Source organism: Neoarius graeffei, chromosome 19, assembly GCF_027579695.1.
Source record: "Neoarius graeffei isolate fNeoGra1 chromosome 19, fNeoGra1.pri, whole genome shotgun sequence".
Lineage (NCBI taxonomy): Eukaryota > Metazoa > Chordata > Actinopteri > Siluriformes > Ariidae > Neoarius > Neoarius graeffei.
In genome coordinates this window covers 50,004,395-50,027,313 of record NC_083587.1, presented here as the reverse complement: position 1 = coordinate 50,027,313, position 22,919 = coordinate 50,004,395, and the positions used below count along the sequence as shown (strand labels likewise).

General features: G+C 38.6%; 1 protein-coding gene across 3 annotated transcripts in view; it reads right to left on the bottom strand.

Moving 5' to 3' along the window:
• Positions 1 to 5,872: 5,872 nt before the first annotated feature.
• rims2a (regulating synaptic membrane exocytosis 2a) overlaps positions 5,873 to 22,919 on the bottom strand; it is a 454,274-nt gene continuing 437,227 nt past the window's right edge. For 2 of the 3 annotated variants that reach the window (XM_060900221.1, XM_060900223.1), the window contains 5 exons: positions 10,111 to 10,252; positions 9,896 to 10,008; positions 9,651 to 9,752; positions 9,409 to 9,548; positions 5,873 to 8,099 (listed from right to left, as the gene is read on the bottom strand). In XM_060900221.1, coding sequence (XP_060756204.1) covers positions 7,884 to 8,099; positions 9,409 to 9,548; positions 9,651 to 9,752; positions 9,896 to 10,008; positions 10,111 to 10,252 — 713 coding nt within the window. In that variant the 3' untranslated portion in view covers positions 5,873 to 7,883. Of the gene's footprint in view, positions 8,100 to 9,408; positions 9,549 to 9,650; positions 9,753 to 9,895; positions 10,009 to 10,110; positions 10,253 to 14,310; positions 14,483 to 22,919 lie in introns of those variants that run through there. The other variant, XM_060900222.1, reaches the window with a different exon arrangement.

Sequence of the window (22,919 nt, the reverse complement as noted above, 5' to 3'; positions counted from 1 at the left end):
ACGCAGACACAGGGAGAACATACAAACTCCACACAAAAAGGCCTTCGCCAGCCGCTGGGTTCAAACCCGGAACCTTCTTGCTGTGAGGTGACAGTGCTAACCACTACACCACTGTGCCGCCCAATAGCTATGTTATTTCACAGTTTTGATGTCTTCAGTGTTGTTCTACAACGTAGAAAATACAAAACACAGAAAAACCTGTGAATGGGTCGGGGTGTCCAAAGCAATATCTCTGGACCATACTTATAACCATACGTATCCAAGACATAGCCTTGTAACAGAACACATCGTACCAGGAAAAAATGATAAGGCATTCAAAAGAGTGTAACAAATCTTATTACTGATTGGTTTGTTTGCTTTTATTTTTAAAAAATTGCATCCTTTTCGAATTTAATACAAAATTTTCATTACTAGATTATGTTATCGTCTTGAGTCTTAAAAATATTCAATTGAAATATACAGTACTGTGCAAAAGTCTTCGGCACCCTTTTTTTCCCATCCAAACTTTGTTATCGATTTCTGTTTTCTGACTTCTACATTATTGAGTCGGTACAAAAACATTTTAGAGTCCAAACATTCATTTTCCAGCACAAAATTAAATGTTACAGGAAAAAAAAAAGTTTGTATCTGAGCAGCAGATTACATAAGAGAGCATTCTCATCATCTCTAGCCGCTTTATCCTGTTGTACAGGGTCGCAGGCAAGCTGGAGCCTATCCCAGCTGACTACGGGCGAAAGGCGGGGTACACCCTGGACAAGTCGCCAGGTCATCACAGGGCTGACACATAGACACAGACAACCATTCACACTCACATTCACACCTACAGTCAATTTAGAGTCACCAGTTAACCTAACCTGCATGTCTTTGGACTGTGGGGGAAACCGGAGCACCCGGAGGAAACCCACGCGGACACGGGGAGAACATGCAAACTCTGCACAGAAAGGCCCTCGCCGGCCACTGGGCTCGAACCCAGAACCTTCTTGCTGTGAGGTGACAGTGCTAACCACTACACCACCATGCCGCCCTCGGTTAATTATTATTTTTTCATTATGGTGACTTCAAGAAATTATAGCCTATACTGAAACATTTTTCACAATCGGCCAAAATTTCTGTCCAGTATTCTTCACACCTGGCTACAGAAAGCTGTTATGTAGCTGCTATATCTGTGTAGAAAACATTGTCTGTGAATCTACAGGCATCAAGTAACACTGCAGCGTAGAAGGATGATCTGAATTCATTAAAAATACATGTTTCTGGTTAAATGCAGTGTTTGCTTTTATTTATGCCATAAGTTTCATTTAAGAAGAGGCGGCTTTAGTATCATATCTAATTAAGCAATATTACATGAGCAAGAGTGCAGTAATACTGAATATTGACACGGCTGTGATTTGGGTCTCAGCATGAGTGTCGTAGTTAATTACAGCCTCACTGGTATTCTGTATAGCAGCACGATTGAGAGTGCAATATTGCTTGTATATAACAGTACATCAGCTTAGCTCATATTGATTTGTACATTTGCTTTAAAGGTGCTTCTGGTACAATACAGGGATTTAGCGGATGCTCTTATCCAGAGCGATGTACAACATACCCAGAGCAGCCTGGGAAGCAGTTGGGGCTTAGGTGCCTTGCTCAAGGGAACTTCAGCCATTCCTGCTAGTCCAAAGAATCGGACCGGCAGCCTTTTGGTCCCAAAGCTGCTTCTCTAACCATTAGGCCACAGCTTCCAACAACAACAACAACAATAAGAAGAAGAAGAATAGCAGCAGCAGCACCACCACCACCTTTTCATCTTCATCTGAAGATACGACCATATTCAAGTCAAAAGTGATATTCCTGAAAAGAATCATTTGCCATCTCTGGTAATGACGTCTCGAACAATTCTATAGTCACCATTTTGAACTAGGAATTGGAATTTTATGTGTGTTGAACATGATCATTAACTGATCTTTCATTTCATTCTACAACCCCGATTCCAAAAAAGTTGGGACAAAGTACAAATTGTAAATAAAAACGGAATGCAATGATGTGGAAGTTTCAAAATTCAATTTTTTATTCAGAATAGAACATAGATGACATATCAAATGTTTAATCTGAGAAAATGTATCATTTAAAGAGAAAAATTAGGTGATTTTAAATTTGATGACAACAACACATCTCAAAAAAGTTGGGACAAGGCCATGTTTACCACTGTGAGACATCCCCTTTTCTCTTTACAACAGTCTGTAAACGTCTGGGGACTGAGGAGACAAGTTGCTCAAGTTTAGGGATAGGAATGTTAACCCATTCTTGTCTAATGTAGGCTTCTAGTTGCTCAACTGTCTTAGGTCTTTTTTGTCGTATCTTCCGTTTTATGATGCGCCAAATGTTTTCTATGGGTGAAAGATCTGGACTGCAGGCTGGCCAGTTCAGTACCCGGACCCTTCTTCTACGCAGCCATGATGCTGTAATTGATGCAGTATGTGGTTTGGCATTGTCATGTTGGAAAATGCAAGGTCTTCCCTGAAAGAGACGTCGTCTGGATGGGAGCATATGTTGCTCTAGAACCTGGATATACCTTTTCAGCATTGATGGTGTCTTTCCAGATGTGTAAGCTGCCCATACCACATGCACTAATGCAACCCCATACCATCAGAGATGCAGGCTTCTGAACTAGAGCCCTGCACTCCCGCGGGAGTCCAGCAGGACTCGCGGGACCCGCCGCAAAGCAGTGCAGCGCGGGACAAATCTTGAAAGCTCATTGCAGGCGCGGGCGGGACCAGAAGTGCACATATGCGGCGCGGGCGGGAGCGGTGATAAGCTGCAGTCCCGCTAACTAAAAACATGTTTGAAATAAAATTTATACGTTATTAATTTATGTCTATCATATATAATTTGTGCTGGATATTTTATTTGGCATTAATAAAAACATTTTAAGATGCCTAAATTTGAAGAGAGAGTCAGATTGCCAGATTGAGTGAGAAATGGCATCTTAGATTTGCCATTGATCACCCTAATGGGAAATATTTTGATCACTCTAATGACTCGCCGTTCACACCCAGCTAGCAAGAGAACTATGAGTGAAGTGATTTACTACTTTTTTATGCTGATCAGAGAATTACAATGGTTTCTCATGTAACAAAAATGTGCGATTTGGTATTTAATATTTTAATCGCTTGACAGCACTAATTATTATTATTATTAGAGACACTACATGCTGAATTCAGAAACAAGGTAAATAATAACAAACATGAACGTGAGCTGTAGATATTTATGCTCAAATCCACTCAAAGTAGGGGGCAGGGCACCATCACGCTGTGTCAAGACAAGAACTTTCCTGAGAAATAACGCGAACGTCTGCATCATGCGGGATTTGCGGGCGGGAGCGGGACAAAATATGGCAGGCGCGGGCGGGAGCAGGACTGAAAATCATAATTCTTTGCGGGTGCGGGCGGGAGTGGGACTGCACAATGCGGGCGTGGGCGGGAGCGGGACTGAAAAATCCAACCCGCGCAGACCTCTATTCTGAACTGAGCGCTGATAACAACTTGGGTCGTCCTTCTCCTCTTTAGTCCGAATGACACGGCATCCCTGATTTCCATAAAGAACTTCAAATTTTGATTCGTCTGACCACAGAACAGTTTTCCACTTTGCCACAGTCCATTTTAAATGAGCCTTGGCCCAGAGAAGACGTCTGCGCTTCTGGATCATGTTTAGATACGGCTTCTTCTTTGAACTATAGAGTTTTAGCTGGCAACGGTGGATGGCACGGTGAATTGTGTTCACAGATAATGTTCTCTGGAAATATTCCTGAGCCCATTTTGTGATTTCCAATACAGAAGCATGCTTGTATGTGATGCAGTGCCGTCTAAGGGCCCGAAGATCATGGGCACCCGGTATGGTTTTCCAGCCTTGACCCTTACGCACAGAGATTCTTCCAGATTCTCTGAATCTTTTGATGATATTATGCACTGTAGATGATGATATGTTCAAACTCTTTGCAATTTTACACTGTCGAACTCCTTTCTGATATTGCTCCACTATTTGTCGGCGCAGAATTAGGGGGATTGGTGATCCTCTTCCCATCTTTACTTCTGAGAGCCGCTGCCACTCCAAGATGCTCTTTTTATACCCAGTCATGTTAATGACCTATTGCCAATTGACCTAATGAGTTGCAATTTGGTCCTCCAGCTGTTCCTTTTTTGTACCTTTAACTTTTCCAGCCTCTTATTGCCCCTGTCCCAACTTTTTTGAGATGTGTTACTGTCATGAAATTTCAAATGAGCCAATATTTGGCATGAAATTTCAAAATGTCTCACTTTCGACATTTGATATGTTGTCTATGTTCTATTGTGAATACAATATCAGTTTTTGAGATTTGTAAATTATTGCATTCCGTTTTTATTTACAATTTGTACTTTGTCCCAACTTTTTTGGAATCGGGGTTGTAACTGGTTTCCATCTGAACAAAGGGCATGGAATGATGGAGCAAGAAGGGAAACATATGATTTATATTCAAAACAAGAAACCTCAAGGAAAATAAATTGTTCTAATCTCTGGTAAGATGCGTATTAAGCATTTTGGGAAGGAGTCTCCAGTTTCAGTGATGTATAGCTGCTCTAACAGAAGTGATAACTGGAACTAACTTGCTTCATGGATGTTCCACAGTTATAAACAAAGTTGTTCCTTAATACATTAAAAAAAAATGCTCCCATTGGCAAACTGCTGTAGTACAGGGCGTTTCAAAAAATTTGATATCATTTCACAATCTAATAACTTTGCCAATTCTCATCCAGTTGACCTCAAATTTTAACAGCATGTGTGGAAACAGGTCAAAATTCTATGTTTAATATTTTTTGTTTTTATCTTTTTAGGTATAGAAATGCCATTTACTGGAAAAGAAAAGGTGTTTTGTGTGTTAGAGTACGCTCGACACAGTCCGACAAGATTGTGCAGTGTGCATTTATGAGAGAATTCTCTAAAAATGCACCAACTGCAATGCAGATTTGGACACGGCACAAAAAGTTCAAAGAGGAAGGCTGTCTGTGTGTCTGTATCTCAGGCGGCACGCATATTGAAAATTTGTGAAATTGTTCATGGAATCCACATACTTCTGAATTTCTCATTCAAATTTTGAGGAATAAATCTTATATTGCTCAACATTAAGCCTGTTCAGTTTCATTTGCCTAGACTATGTAGTTTCTGGGATATATACATCTCAAATAATATCAAATTTTTTTGAAACACCCTGTATCAGAGGAATAAAACACTTTAGGGAAGTGCTGTTATTGGGGAAAAAAAAACCATTATCACGGTATGTTATTGGATCAAGTTTACTCTGGAGTGGCTCTTAACTTCACATCAGTGCATGATTTTGTGTTTTGTTCCTTAAATATCTCAATAGCAAACATCTTCAAAAAAAACCTGTTTTGAATAATGTATTCTTGAAGACTGAACTGAGTCTTTTATTTATTTATTCATTTATTTTGGATGAATGATGAAATGATGAAATAAAATATCACTAAAATAAAATTCCATCTTGATTTCTTCTCACGATGGAGTGAACTGTCCTAACCAAAGATCTCCAACACATAGATTCAGTGTAATATCCCTTTTTTATTGTTTAAATTGAAAAATAACTTACATAAATCTCTGTACTCAACCATACTTAACCAAGACATAGCCTTGGCATGAACGCATTGTACCAGAAAAAAAGAGAAGGCATTCAAAAAGGGTATAACATGTTTTATAGTCGAGTGAGACATTATCCCAATTCCGTGCGATCTTATCTATAGATGCCTGCTTATGTACTTAAAAAAAAAAAAAAAAAAAAAAATCCAAATTCCATAACTTATGACATATGGTATAATATATACAGTAAAATTGTCAAATCAGAGCGAAACTATACAAAGCTTGGTAGAGAAAAGTAAAGATGCTAAATGAACACCAACATAGATTTCGCTTGACCTGGAAGAGGAATAATGTCTCCGTATATCTCCATTCTGACATTATACCTAGAAGAGTCATCTCAAAGTTTCGATAATTACTAAAATAGAAAATAAAAAAATTAACTGGTCTTGGCTTGTAAATAAAATAACAAAAATATATTAAAGGAACTTTCTGAAAACTAAGCAAGAAGACGAAAATCTAGAAATTTCTATTTTCTATCATGTGGCAAGTTTTCATGTCATGCGAGCGTCCACGTCGTCCCAGTTCCAGGGTCGTGTGTGTAAAACTGCACTATGCAATACTGCAACTGTCCATGAGATGCAGGAAACCATTTGCAAATCAACTATGGGAGGATCATTCATCCTGAATACTGGGGGAAATATTTGTTTCCAGGATATAAAATTCCTTTCTTCCTCTTCTTCTTGTTTTTTTTTTCTTCAAAAAAAAAAAAATGGACAAAATTCGTGGAATGTTTTGTTCAAACCCAGCCAAATGTTCTTAAAATTCAATCAGGGACCAAAGTAAGATAGTCGACATGCACTGTACAAGAAATTCCAAAAAAAAAAAAGTTACTTTTTTTTTTCTTTCCAAATCTTTATCAAAACATGCTGTGTTACTGCACATTGTGCCCAAGCCATGTTGCAGAAAATCCATTTCAACATGCTTGTTAGATCAAATCGAGTCCAAATAAAGTACCGTACAAAACGCAAGACTGTACGATCAGCCCTGTGGAAATGTTGGAACGATGTCGGAGGGGAAAAATAGGGCAAGAGCAGCAAGAGTTACCCTGGGACAAGAGAGAGAAAAAGAAATGTGTACAATTTACACATTATCTCTGTCAGCCTTCCGTCTTAATCAATGAAATCAATATTACATTTTTCATTTTTTCAACCTCATATGAAGAGGAGTCTTTTTTTTCTCCCTCTAAATAAATTCTAAAGTCCTTATTTAATCATAATGTCCGTAAAAATACAGTAGAGACCCTAGCACTTTAGGTCTTTAGGATAATAAAACAGGATTCCTAATGTTTTCCCCCCTTTAAATCACACTGTTGCATTCACTCAGCATGAAAACCATGCACTAGTTAAATTTCTCTTTAAAAATAATAGAAATTTTCAAAAAAGATGGCTGATTCATCTGTTTCATTTGTGTATGTTCTTTTCTTTTTCTGTCTTTTTTTGCAAGTTGCAATCTCAAGAAAATATTAGTTTCTTTGAGATCAGCTAAATTTTGTGTCCATGCAAAAGAAAAAAAGACAACAACAAAAAAAACAGTCCCTTGAAATTTCATACAATATCAACAGAAAACTCATTCCATTCCAAACGTTCATCCAGGGAATCTCGAACCTTCTCTTTCCTGTTGTTAATAACTTTCTCAGTATTGCATTTTTCTGTTTTGTTTTTTAAATTTTTTTTAAAAAAAATCTATAAACAGTCTCGCTTGCGATCGTGTGCATATCTGAGGAGTGCAGACGCTTTAATACGAAGTCACTTCCATATCACAAACTCTGGGTCTGTTTAAATGGCATGACCCAAGAAACACTCTTCACCCGTTCACATACAAATGAACAATGAACGATAATGGAAGAGAAACAAATGAGCATTAATATGGGCTTGTGTAGAACCCCATGGCTTCGAATAGGACAAAAAAACAGGTCCATTTCCTTTGTCTGGCTGTTCCCCATGATTGTAGGGGTCACTCTCCATGCTCAACATGTGCGAGGCTTTAGGTTTATTTATCTATTATTAGTATTATCATCTTTTATTTATTTATTTATTTTTTGCGAGCAAACACAGGACCACTTTTAGTTTTCACCCCTAAGAAACAGGCTCAGAAGACAACACCAAGCATGCAGTGTGTGTTACTGGGGAGGGGCAGCAACTGGCCTCAAATCTCAAACTCCCACCATCGGGATGATGGATGATGCTACAACAACCACGCTAGTCGTTAGCGCTGTGCTACGAGCGGCTGAACGGCGCAGAGCTGCTGTCCAGAGACGTCTGCGATGCTCTTCGAGTCAGAGGAGCGAGCGTCGGGTCCACCAGTGAGGACGGGGGGAAGAGCTTGAACCAGCCAATCACCATGTTGGACAAGTCCAGCTCGTCTAAAAGTATCTGAACGGCACCCATAAATGATTTGTGGTCCATTCGGCCGTAATCTCCCCACACGATGACCTGATGGACAAGAGAGAAATAATGTTATGCATCTGGAGCCTTCATTTTCAGTGATATTTACATTTATTCTATCCGCGTTCACTGAATATGAGCAATCGCATGCTCTGATTGGCTACTCTACTACCAGGCTATCAGCTCATATACCGTGAGTAGAGAAAAAAAAAATGGCGACGTGTTCTGTTGAACCAACCGAAAACAAAACCCCCAAAGAAGCAACAAAATATGGAAGACAAGTATTTGATGGTAAGAACAGATCTTTTTTTTTTATTTTTCAAGAATTATTATTATCGCATTTTTCACAAATTGCTCCTGTCATTTCATTGGTTTGTTTATATTCTTCATTTTTAAGCATTAAAATTTGTTGAATTTTTTTTTAGACTGGTTCAAAAGCTTAAAGAAGTTTGAAAATTACATCACTGAAAGGTCCAAGGAAGAATTGAAAAAAATAAATGTCTAAAACTATTCTATATGTCAGCACGACAGCAAGACGGCACTTTCTGTAACAAAAACAGAACTAAAGTCAATTTGTGCAGCCATCAAGAGGTTTTTAAGTAGTCCACCTACACTACCGTTCAAAAGTTTGGGGTCACCCAGACAATTTTGTGTTTTCCATGAAAAGTCACCCTTTTATTTCCCACCATAAGTTGTAAAATGAATAGAAAATATAGTCGAGACATTTTTCTGGCCATTTTGAGCATTTAATCGACCCCACAAATGTGATGCTCCAGAAACTCAATCTGCTCAAAGGAAGGTCAGTTTTATAGCTTCTCTAAAGCGCTAAACTGTTTTCAGCTGTGCTAACATGATTGTACAAGGGTTTTCTAATCATCCATTAGCCTTCTGAAGCAATGAGCAAACACATTGTACCATTAGAACACTGGAGTGAGAGTTGCTGGAAATGGGCCTCTATACACCTATGGAGATATTGCACCAAAAACCACACATTTGCAGCTAGAATAGTCATTTACCACATTAGCAATGTATAGAGTGCATTTCTGATTAGTTTAAAGTGATCTTCATTGAAAAGAACAGTGCTTTTCTTTCAAAAATAAGGACATTTCAAAGTGACCCCAAACTTTTGAACGGTAGTGTAAGTGGAAATGATTTTTTTTCAGACGTTTTGTATAAAGTTTTTATTTATCAAATTTGCAAAAAAAAGAAAAAAAAAGCTCCGTTTCTCAAAATCCAGTGAATGTGGATAGAATAAAACAGCTATTCCACTCAATCTCATCATCAGCTCATGTACGACTGGATTTCATGGAATAATTGTTTCATATATATATATGAGGTAGGAAAAAACATTGCTCACTTGTAAGACTTTCCCCCCTGGACTCTCTTCGAAGGACAGCTGCTGCTGATAAAGAGGGTCCAAGGTTTTGCGTGCTACTTTTGTTTTCTTTTTGGCTATGCATGCTCCGTTCTCCAGCAGGTACACCTTCACGTAAGGAGCTGCACACACATACACACACACAGAGGGATTGCCTTCAGGTTAGATTAATGGCTTATTTGAACAATATGGCCTTATGTGGCAGATTTATAATCCAATCTTACCTGGCAGTGCCTTCGATCCTGGTTTACCCACAAGGCCTCGGGCCCGAATGATCTCCACCTCTAGAGCTCCTTTCTTCTCCACCATTCCAATCTGAATGTCGCCTGGACACGGAAAGAAGAAATCCAGTATTAGTAACCGTCATTCCATTAACATACTGTACCTCTTGGAACGCTAAGCATTTGTATACAAATTGAAGCAAAGGTCTCAGCTTAGTCAAGCAGCCTGGTTTATTTTTAACACTCACCCATGGGAGGTGTAGCCAAAGTCTGTCGGCCTACTAACTGAGCAGGGCCTAGTCCATCCAGGAAGTCGCTGAACTGGCTGTCTGCTGAGAGTCGCACTCCAGGAAAGATCAGGCTACAAGAGAAACAACTTTTACTATTAAGCCACTGACGCAAAGAGCAAGAACATAAACAGCTACCTGACAGTGTGTTTACGCTACACAAGCGTGTTACTCACTTCCCCTCAGAGCTGAAGCTGTTCATGCTGCCGTCAGTGGACTCACGGCTGGCCTGCCGTGTCATTCTATTCCTCATCTCCACCGCCAGGCCTGTCTCGGTGCTCCTCTGGACGGTGCTGCGCAGTTTCTTTCCTCCTGCTTCTATACGGAGACACAAAGAACAGAAAACTTCAGTTATTAGCCTTTAATTCGGAGCAGAAGTTCTATAATTGCACAGAAATGTAAAATAAAATAAAAATGGCTGATATTTTTGCACCTGGGTTGTTTATAACCCCACTTTATATATCATTCACTTTTTCACCTTAAAGCATATCAATTATTCAGTAACCAGTAAGAAGACTTTCAAGGATAAATACATAAAACAATCTGACTTTTGGACCCATGTTGTCCTATTTGCTATTTAGATTTTCTGTCTTCTCTTTTTTTTCTTTATTTTCACTTTTCTGGAATCAAGAACAGCAACACTGGTCATAAGTAAAAATACACAGAATGGTATGAAGTAGACGATGGGGCTTATTTCTTTCTAGCCCAGAATGTAGATTCAAAAGTCTGAAATGCCACTAGATTTACCAACCACTGGGGCAAATTTATTTAAAAGGGAACTGAAGTCATTTTGAAACTTGCTTTATTTCTTAATTAACATGCTATTCAATTACGTTTTCGGTTTTAGTAACCTTATATCGTGACTTGTATTGGCAACTAATTGCAATTAAATATTATACTTATCGGCCTATTCGGTTTTTAGCCGTGTTGAATTTAGTCCGTTTGGTCCACGGCAGGCGTCGCTTATCCGCGCGATCTTCACGAGACTTGTGCGAGACTTCGAAACGTGAAGTGTCAGCCAGGTGTCAGTGCCGCCATTTTGAAAACGGTTTTCCAAACGAAATATTGCACAAAAACAAGTTTAAATGACGATTACTGCCTACTTTTTTCAAACTTTCCTGATTGCTATCAAAACAAACAAAACTTCCAGCTTGATTACATCAGCATTCAGAAGAGGGTGCGCGCGTCTTTTGACAACGTTGGCAGATGTCGGTCACTTTGATTTCCGCTGTACGTTTTACTTCCGTCCTACGATGTCTCGCACAGGTCTCAATATTTCAAACACTCATAACTTGCTATAGCAGTGACAAAATAGCTATCAAAAATGCATTCTTATTTAATAAAATGAGATAAATAGAATTTTGATGATAAAAAAATTGCCTTCAGTTCTCCTTTAAGCCCACTTTGCTTATACAACAAAGTGCAAATTATACAAACGGACAAACGACAGGTGCCACTACAGATATTCGGTTGGGGGCAGCCATGGTCTGAAGTTTAGTGAAGTAGCCTTGGGCCCAAAGGGTTGCTGGTTTGATTCCTGGGACCGGCAGGAAAAACGTGAGGGGAGTTGAGTGAATGAACATCACTTTTCCCTCCATCTGTATCATGGCTGAAGTGCCCTTGAGCAAGGCACCTGGGCGCTGTAGCATAGCTGCCCACTGCTCTGGGTATGTGTGTGTGCTCATTGCTCACTTGAGTGTGCATGCATGTGTTCATTGCTTCAGATGGGTTAAATGCAGAGGAGGAATTTCACTGTGCTTGAGTGTACATGTGACCAAATAAAGGCTTCATCTGCAGTGTAATATAGTAAATCTTGTAATTGAGGCGAAATTGAGATGTAGTTTATTGCAATTTCACAGGCCTTTGTTTCAAGACATTTCTTTCCACATTACACGGACGCACACTATTGAATTCCTCCTCAGATGATCCAAAGTGACAGCTGACTCGTTCTATCTCAGACATGATGCCTGCTCATCTCTGCATGTGACAAGCACTGAAGACTCACACATAGCCCTGTGCCTGTTAGATGTCGTTAAACCCCATCCCTGCTACCTCTACCACCATAACACCACGCTGCCAGGTCAAAGCCAGACCACAGCTGGCACCAGTCCATGACTTACAGCAGCAATGAAGAGATGAAAACATGGCAGAAGGTTTTGCTGCGTGAGCTCTTGCACGCAGTCAGGTTTTATGTTAAATCTTATCTCCAGTATTCCAACTTGTTAATGAATCATTTCTAACTGACTGTAGGGACCGTGTGGTCACGTGACCAATGATATCTTAACAACATGATCAAACCAATCCTTGCTTATAGCTAAAAAGACATCAGCTGGTCATCAGCTGATCCTAAGGTAAAACCACTTCTTGTTAAGTAACAGTTGGTTAATTTTATTACACACATCGACCAACAAATCTAATGAAGCTGTGAGCCATTTGGTGCTACATCACGCACTTTAAATAAGACACTTAGCTAAAACTTAAATACAAAAAAAGATTAAGTATTGGTTAAATTGTATGTCACAGTTTGTAAAGCATAATATATTGGTGCAATTGTGCAAATATGATTCAAATAAAAGAATAACACTAATAAAAGAATAGTGTTCATTCTACAAAGTAGTTAGTATGAAATATATTCACCGGCAAAGTAAAAGTACTGAACATTTTTGTTTCTCAAAGTACAAGTAATGCAAATGACTTCATGTAATCTTTTTCTAGTTACACTTGCACTTTGTAATTTTCAATATTACTAATTAATATTTTCTGTAATATAGTTCCTCCAGTCATCAAAGCCACCTTCTTCTAATATGACTAAAAATCGAGATACATTATTAAATTCAATATGTCAAATTATAATAATATTGATATTGTATATTGATGTAATGTAATATTATAATAATAAGGGAATGCATTACTTTGGCAAACAGGAAAATGAAAATCCTGACTATATCCAAAACCTCAAGCACTCATTCATCTGCTGCTGTTGTTGTTGATGATGATGATTACCGAGCAATGGCGGATTTAAGTATAGGCAACATGGGCAGTTGCCCAGGGCGGTACAAGCTAGAACCGCCACTATTACCTCGAAGATTAAGTTAAGAGGGTAGACAGGATCCTTCAGATTCATCAGATGTAATCTGATCCTGAAAGGCAATGTGACGACGCAATGAATGATCAAAATATATAATTGTTTTGATGGCGCATGACAAACATAGCTGTTTAATTCAAATGTTATATGTTTACATTATATCTGTTACTGTTAACTAGCTAGCTAGATATTTCTAGAAACAAACAGAACCAAGAGTAGTGTATAACCCTTTGTACAACCCCTGCACGTTTTTTTTTCAATTATTATTATTATTATTATTGTAGCCACTTTCTTCTCATGTCACTGAGGACCGAGATACTGCATATTTTTAATTACAAATGCCCCAGGGATGATTACAAAGGTTCGCATTTGTGCTTTTTCGTATGACTTTATTTGCACCAAACATTGTTACCCTCTTGAGACATATTAAAAGTAGAAAAGACAAGGGAACCACTCTAGGGATGAGGAAAGATTCAGTTTCATACTGTTTTTCCTGACAGTGAATTTTTTTTTCAGACCTATACACACTACATACACATTTCTGATTCAGCGTCCTCCTCCTCTACCTCTGATTCTGAACATTCAGAATGACTCTGAACACACACTGTGCCAACAGAGACCACCTCACTAATCAGCAGCCATAGCGCACATGCCCTCATTAACAGGGTAATAATTACCTGTGAGAAGATAAACCCATTTCCAAATGCCATCTCCAGGAAGAAAATCCTCTCGCTCATTAATCCTGCATTCATTATTAAATCAAACTGAGCTTAATGAAAGCTCCCTTCACAGACAATCGTCTGGTATGTTTGTGATCAAAGATGCTGAAGATTACAGATTAGATTTGAAGAAGTATCTCTCCAGCATTCAAGCTAGAGCAGCTTCCTGTTTCGACAAGGTTACACATATTAAGATTTACTTCCATAAGGTTTTTCGCCAATTTTAATATATTATGAATACCAAGAAGCTGAGAGAGCGAAAGAGCTAGACTGAAACGTCAAGGTCAGGATGCGTGCTCGCAACCTTGGCTGAAGCATCATGTTTTTATGCTAGATTTATTACATAGGAATAGAATAAGATATGCATGAATCACCACAACAAAATATGTTCGCCATTGGATTAGATTAGAAAAAGATTCTGGTGTCTATTGATAGAAATGACACTGTAATAAACATCAGATGCACATATTGTAATATTACTAAGAAAATTTCAAATCAAAGCGCACATCCCTCTCTTCCTCTTCTGCTATCTCTCCATCTCACCAGACTCCAAGAACCAGGATGTCTCTCACCTCCTTCCTCCTCGTCAAACGAGTTCATGCAAGGAAAGTAGACAGCCAGTGCCTCGAACGAGGCAGACAGGCTCATGCGGCTCTGCGAGCGCTGCATGCGCCCATTCCCGGAGCTGGAGCATGATCCGGTGCTCGTCGTGGTGCTGGTTGCATCGTGGCTCTGCCTTCCCATGTTGCCCTCGGATCACTTTTGCGCAAAAGCTCAAATGAAGAAGCTTGAATGTTCAAAATTGAGATTGACTAGCTGCTCCTTACAAACAGAGAAGCCCGTAGACCATAACAAAATACCTAGTAGTAGCAGACTGCACTGTGTGTGTTTTGGGTGCGTGTGTGTGTGTGATTGAGATCCCTGGAGTATGCAGCACTGGTGCTCTGAATTGAAAGAGGCTGTCTGCTTGTCTCAGCTCCTCTCTTTTCTAGAGTGCACACACTCCGACTCTATCACTTTCTCTCTCTCTCTCATACACGGAAAGGAGGGAGGGTGAGTCGAGCTTCCTTTCCTCCTCTCTTAGCCAATCGGCGGATGCGCTGAGGATGAGCACCTAAGACCTAATGAGCTCTACCCAGAGATACAGCATCAGTGTACGTCTGTGTATGTGTGTCTGTATGGCCATTAGCAATCATAGCATCTTTTCTGTCCTCCAGACACACCAGACACTCCCAGTTCACGTGGTGAGCACGGACACACACGCATACAAAGTGTGACATCCATCCATTTAGTAAACATTTCTTCTCCTCAGATAACAAACAGAGCCGGCTGTTTGTCTGCCTATAATTACAGGCTCTCTCACTTTATGGTCTTAGCAGTCCATCATTTCCTAGCATATTTACTTGGAAGAAGTCTGACTCAATAACAAGAACATTTTCATTTCAACTTTAAAGAAGAAAATACATTAAGAATGACGCACAACATAGCTACTACACAGAACATACCACAGAAGTTTGCTGATAACTAAATAAAACAGTACAGAATATCCAAGTTTATTTTAGATTATGGAAGATTATGGTTAGTAAGCAAATAAAGCCTCGGTCACAACCGGCCGTACGTGCTCCTACGGCCGGTCTACGTGCAAAAAACGCAAGAAACGCACGGAGGGCGCGCGTGTGACGTGCTGATTTTCGAGCCGTAGACTGGCCGCAGACCGGCTGCAGAGGTTCTTTGTCATGTAAAACAAACTCTACGGGCGCTTACGTTTTTTTCAGGTTGCAAGACAAACTTACGGCCAACGTGCGTCTTTCTCCACGAACAAAAAAAAGCAGCGATTTGGGAAACGCCAAAAATCGCACGGCCAAAAAATCGTATGTCCGGTTGTGACCTAGGCTTAAGCTACCACAGAAAATTACTGATAGCTAGCGAAATGTGTGGAGTGTTTTTTTTTTTTAGAAGTACATTTACTTCTGAAGTAACATTTACTTGATTTCCACAGAAAATTAACAAAAGCTAGCTAAAAGTTACCACAGAATATTAAAGAAAAAGCTTGTTAAAGCTATCCCAGGATGATTACTGATAGCTAGCTAAAAGTTACCACAGAAAATTCCTGATAGCTAGCTAAATGTTACTTCAAAATTAACATTTATTTCTGAAGTAACATTTACTTGGTTACCACAGAAAACTAATGAAGCTAGGTCAAAGTTACCACAGAATATTAAAGAAAAAGGCCAGTTAAAGTTACCACAGGAGATTATTAATAACTAGCTAAAAGCTACCATAGATAGTTAGTTAAAAACTACCATAGACATTTGATGATAGCTGGCTAAACGTTACCAGAGAAGTTTAATGATAGCTAAAAGTTGCCACAGAATATTAAAGATAAGGCCAACTAAAGTTACCACACAAATTTGATAACTGCTAGCTAAAAGTTACCATCGATGTTTGATGAATAGTTAGCTAAAGTTACCACAGAAAATTACTGGTGGCTAGCTAAATGTTCCGTCAGAATTAACATTCACTTCTGTAGTGAGATTTACTTGGTTACCACAAAAATTACTGAAGCTAAGTATAAGTTACAACAGAATATTAAAGAAAAGGCCAGTTTAAGTTACCACAGGAGATTGCTAAACATTACCACAGAAATTTAATGATAGTTAATTAAAAGTTAACAGATAAGTTTGATGATAGCTAGTTAAAAGTTACCATAGACATTTGATGATAGCTGGCTAAATGTTACTAGAGAAGTTTAATGATAGCTAAAAGTTGTCACAGAATATTAAAGATAAGGCCAGTTAAATTTACCACACAAGTTCGATAATCGCTTGCTAAAAGTTACCATCAATGTTTGATGAATAGTTAGCTAAAGTTACCACAGAAAATTACTGGTGGCTAGCTAAATGTTCCTTCGGAATTAACATTTACTTCTGAAGTAACATTTACTTGGTTACCACAAAAATTACTGAAGCGAAGTAAAAGTTACCACAGAATATTAAAGAAAAAGGCCAGTTAAAGTTACCACAGGAGATTACTGATAGTTAGCTAAACGTTACCACAGAAGTTTAATAATAGCTAAAAGTTACCACAGAATATTAAAAAAGCCAGTTAAAGTGGTCACAGGAGACATTGATAGTTACATAAAAAGTTACCACAAAATTATTGATAGCCATTTAAAATTTTACCTCAAATGATTATTGACAACTAGCTAAACTTTATTGCAGAAGAGTAAAGCTACCTCAGAAGTTTTATCTAGCTAAAAATTACCACCACAAACGATAGATTACTAGCTAAAAGTTACCTCAAGATTATTGATAATTATCTTAAAGTCACCAAAAAAAGAATACTGATAGCTAGCTAAAATCACCACAGACATTAAATGATAACTAGTTAAAAGTCACAACAGAAGATTATTCATAGCTAGCTAAAATTCACAGCAGGGGATTATTCATAGCTAGCTAAAAGTCACCTCAGAATTTAGTTAGTAGCTATCTAAAAGTTACCTGAGAAAATTCATCATTAGCTAAAGATTATACCAAATATTATAGATCGCTAGCGGACGGTCACTATTTCTGTCAGAAGCCTAAACCTGTGAATAAATGAGAAAACATGATTATATGATGGTCTAAAAAGATTCTGCAGCAAGTTTAAGTATCAATCCTTAAAACACACTTCTGAAAAGAAACCTTGTTCATGTAGAAGTAGAGGCTCGATTGTTTATTGATTTCTTGAGACTCAATGTGCATTAGATTTTAGTATAAGATAACCATTCTGACCTTTACACAAAGAGCTCACTGAAGAAAAAACCTTACACTGATATCACCACAGGATTAGTGATAGCAGACAGCTGAGGGAGAACTAATTAAACACGTTCATTAAAGATGAAGATCTTATTAAGGAAAGAGTATTCTATCCTTTTCTCCACAGCTGCTAGGGGATTTAGAGAGTGTCAAGTGCAAGCACTTTTGATAAGAATAAAGGTACAGGAGTGCTGAAATGAAAGATCACACTTACGGTATCCAAAATGCCTTGTGTGTGTGTGTGTGTGTGTGTGTGTGTGTGTGTGTGTGTGTGTGTGTGTGAGTGAGTGAGAGAGAGAGAGAGAGAGAGAGATTAAGAGTTTCTTCAGGTTTGAACAATACATATAATACACAAGCTATATAACGTAATTGATATTATATTCAATACACAGCCTTCGTAATATAATTTGGCACGGTTTTATTACACTATAGATCTCTACCGCACAGAACTATAACCCCATAATGCACTATTATGACCACATACTATAATGCACTCACATGGTGGAGGACACTCCGATGACCCCACAATGCACAATTATGCGTACCTTATGCCTCCATTATGCACTATTATGACCCCATAAAGCACTACTCTAGCCCCGTACTATACTATTATGGTCCCACCATGCATTCCTATGACCCAGTTATGGACTATGCACTAGCTGTGCACTTCACTCTCGACTGCTTTACCTACACTACATACAACTTTGATTCCTTTATGGCTCATTCTGTCTGCTCACACCATGGATCCTTTGCCAAATGGTTATATATGGTAAGAAACATGACGAGGGCGGAGATGTTTTGACAGGCTCTGCTGTTCTTATAGTAAAGCAACAATTGTTTAAACTCTGCTAGAAGTACTCAGACAGGCAGGATGGAGTGGAGGCAAATATTATATATACACACGGTATATTAACATTTACAACCCCAGGTCTCTGAAAAATAGCACTTAAAAGTCAGGAAGACAGTGGACCGTGTACAAATATCATTATTGGAAGAGAAAGAACATCAATCATTCCATGTGCAATTTATCTCCAAGTACACTGTAGGAGAATATCATCAAATGACATTACAGGTCAGTTAAAACCATATGGAGCTGAGTCACAAAGTGTTAGTAAGGCTCATCCAGTGCTCTCACACACACACACACACACACACACACACACACACACAATCACAGGATGCAGCTAATATAATATTGCAGACATAAGATGCTGAGATGTGGATTGTCCATTGGTACTGCAAAGACGCCACAAATGCATGTTTGGTTTCTTAAGGTTAGAGTAGAAAAGGGTAGCGTACACCCGAATTTGGCATTTCAAAGATTAAAGTCAGCATTATAACATTTCTAAAATCCTTCTAAATGAATTTAAAATACGCCCATTTGGATCAGTTACAACAATTCAATTACCACCCAGTACTTTGAATCGAGTGCCAAAAACGCACTCTTATTCACTTACTGACTGATTGAAATCAAAAGCAAAATGTCAAACATACATCATTAGGCCAGTGAGCTAATGCCTTTGCGTATTACTCTGTATGTAAATTTTGTTCTTTATTACTCAAATGAGTTCATTTTGTGAGCAGGGAATGGTGTGAACTTTTTAAACTAGAACCCACTTTTAAAATGGAGGCACTTGGGGTTAGTAGGACATGCTCAATTCCTTGTGCATGTGGTCTGTGTCAAGTCAGATACGTTCACATCCAACTGTGGAATTTTCACATCAGTGTGTTCAGGAAAGTGATCAGAGTTAGGCAAGAATGACTGTTACACTGTTAACCCCTGCTGAGACCGGTCTTTTGTACTACATAAGCATAATTATAATTATCTGAAGAGCAACAATTATCATGTGACATCAGCTGTCATGCAATGAAACATCAATACTTGGCAACATGACACTCATCGATGAATGTAAACCATCATGACAATTTATGCTAGTATGTGACATGTACCATGACAGGCTTATTACATGATCATGTTATTTTTTGATGCAGAGTTCAAGTACAGTGCTACATGCAGCCAGGTTGTAAACTGAAGCTTTGTTTATGGTAGCCTTAAAACATTTGGTGTGGGCCAATTTGTCATCCGCTGTTTTAAACAGCAATAAATAATAGCTCAAACACTCTTTATATTTAGAGCATGTCCTAAGACAATGTCCATTAGTGACTTTGCATATCAGAGGATTAAAATTATTATACACAGTGAAGCACAGAAAAAAGGATTGAAATATGACATGATTTAAAACAATTAGGCCATTCAGATTAAGATTGAAGGCAGATGAAGATTGCAAAGACATCACCTGGTCTTTTTCCAGCATTCAACTCTCCAGTTCATGGGCGTAGCGGACGCGGGGGACATGTCCCCCGCACTTCCCGTATTTGTGCCCTCTGTACCCTGCACTGTTTACAGCCATTACAACCACTCAATTCATTTTTAACATGTGGAAACGCGTTTTTCCGAGCCGCCTCTAAACGCATCATGAGCAGGCGGAACTAAGGTGGCAAACAAACACCGCTGTCGTGTGTGATCAGAGACACTTTAGAAAATATTGTATGAGTATCTTTGGTGTGATTCAGATCTGGGCAGTGCTTCTGTATGTTCAACAAACCAGCCAAGAGGCTAAAGACTTTAGACAGTTTTTTTCCAAACAAACCGTGTAAGTTGAGTAATGCTGTTGAATGTAGGTAATGTTTAGCTAAAAGATGACAAATAGATGTCAATTTAGTTAGTTAAGCTAGCTAGCTAACTTAGAGGCGGTAGTAACTAGTTACATTTACTCCGTTACATTTACTTGAGTAACTTTTTGGATAAATTGTACTCTTAAGAGTTGTTTTGTTGCAAAATACGTTTTACTTTTACTTGAGTAATATTATTCTAAAGTAACAATACTCTTACTTGAGTAACGTTACTATTTTGGCTACTCGAAGATTACTCACTTCTGGGTAGAAAATAAGAATATAAATGTATTTGTGTTCGTTTGACTGTTATTTTTGTAAAGATTTAATTTATTTTTGTGGTAGTTAAAGTTTAAAGTACATGAATTTGCTGATTATTATTACTGCATTCCTAATTTTATTTCAAAATGTTGCTTTCCACATATTTTTTAATCTTTATTGCCACAATAGAAAGAGCAGGGTGAGAGAGGAGACAGTGGACCAGAGGCCAACAGGGATGATTATGCAGGGTCACAGGTGAGAAGAGAATATAACTAGCTATGTCACTACTACTATTCTTAATTCTATTTATAAATTTTACTTTATAGATTTATAGATTTTGACTTTAGATTTTGATAGTATATCATTGTAAAGAACTAAAGTCGGTTCCCTGGTGCTGTGCTGTTTGTGGTTATTTAGCTGCTAAGGAGAGGTGCAATTGAATGCGAGAGGATGATAAATCACTCAATAGACCTCTGAACAATTTGTCCCCCTCACTTCTAAAATGATGGCTACGCCCCTGGTCGAGCGCATGCATTCTAAAGCTAAGATAGCTAAGTGCTAGCTAGAATGATTTAGTTATCCATCCAGAAAAATGACACGTCATCTAACCTTGCTCTATCTTGCAGTTGCACTCACTAGTCAGGCTTTCCTTTTCTTTTCCGCAGGCTTTTAGATGGAGGCAGAGCGGAGTCCACCATGTTTACCCATGCCGACTTGTTTTGGCTAAAAGTAGGTCAAACGCCCCATGATGGTCACGTGATATTGTTACTCACTTGCTTTGGCAATCTCCAGAATTGTAAAATGCGGGATGCTTTTTATCTCGGCAAAACATTTACACATAGGATACACAATGTGTGCAGCAGCGAAACGTCTCGAAACTCCAACAGCAATAGACATAAAACATTTTGTCCAGAATTCAACTTTGCAGTCAGAACCTTTAAATTGTATTAAAGAATGTCCTAAAGACGTTCCCATTTCCCATGTTGGCAAAATTAATGGAACAGTTTTACATCTGACTATTATTGGAGACTCCTTCCAAAAATACCAAACATCTCCTCACAGAAAACATCACTATATCAACAATTACATGTTCTTAAGTATGTTTAAATATCTGCCGTAAAATTCCTTTGAATGCTGGGTATACACTTTTAGTTTTTGGGCTGTTGCAGACGAAAGATGACCCACGTGAAAGAAACGTGGTGATATTTTTGGTCATGGCTCCAAAATGGAGGTCCTACATCACATTGGGAGAGAAGTTCAAAGATGGTTGTTGTCACAGTCTTGACCAACCTGTAAGAAATTTAGGATAACCATCTTATAGTGTGACTGCTGCTACAAGCTACGTCTACTAACTGACCAATAGGAACGCAGCGTAAAATGATGCACTGATCACTGGTGCCAAACTAGCAAGGGCTCGGTTCATGCTTAGTTTCATTGTTTGCCACTATAATGGCGTAGACTGATGATGCACACGAACAATGTTTTATTCTTGGATATTGACTTGTGCCATAGCCTACGATTCAGTCGGCGTTATCATATAGTCGACATACATCAACGTTGATGTTGTGCCCATGTTTGTGGTTCTTTAGCTGCTAAGGAGAGGTGCTATTGAATGCGAGAGGATGATAAATCACTCAATAGACCTCTGAACAATTTGTCCCCCTCACTTCTAAAATGATGGCTACGCCCCTGCTCCAGTTTTGATGAACTTGTACCCATTGTAGGCTCAGATTTCTGTTTTTATCACACAGAAGTGGAACCTGATGTGGTCTTCAGCTGTTGTAGTCGATCCACCTTAAAGTTTGACATGCTGTGCATTATGAGATGCTTTTCTACTCACCACTGTTGTAAAAAGTGATGATTTGAGCTATTCATGCTTTCCTATCAGCTCAAACCATTTCAGAGCATTCTCCTCTGAGCGCTCTCTCATCAAGAAGGCACGCATTTAACTCGTGACATGGTGATTTTTTTTTGTGAGGAAACATTTATTAAACTAAGGAATCTTCATTGTCAGTGGTTTGAAACAGTCTCTGAAACAGTAAAGCTGTTTCAGACATGCTAAAGTATCTTGGATGGAAGAAGTTGCCCTTTTTGGTGGTTTCTTGATAATGTCATATTTTTATGACATCATAAATTAGTAAGTTCCTTACTAATTTCTAGGAAATTGAAGAGGGAAGGACTGTTTCTAACCATCATATCAAAAGTGATAACAGAAACTAATTTGTTTTGCGGATGTTCCACAATACATGTAGGATGTGTAACCATTAATGGATAAAAACAGCAAGGTTTTTCTTTAATATCATTCTTCAATTAATATATCACAATGAATAAGTGCTATATAATTGACTTATACCATAGTATGGTAATCTGTGGTTGGTTGAAGAGAGCAACTGGACTTGTTTGAAGATTCTTGAAAACGTTTCGCCTCTCATCCTAAAGGCTTCCTCAGT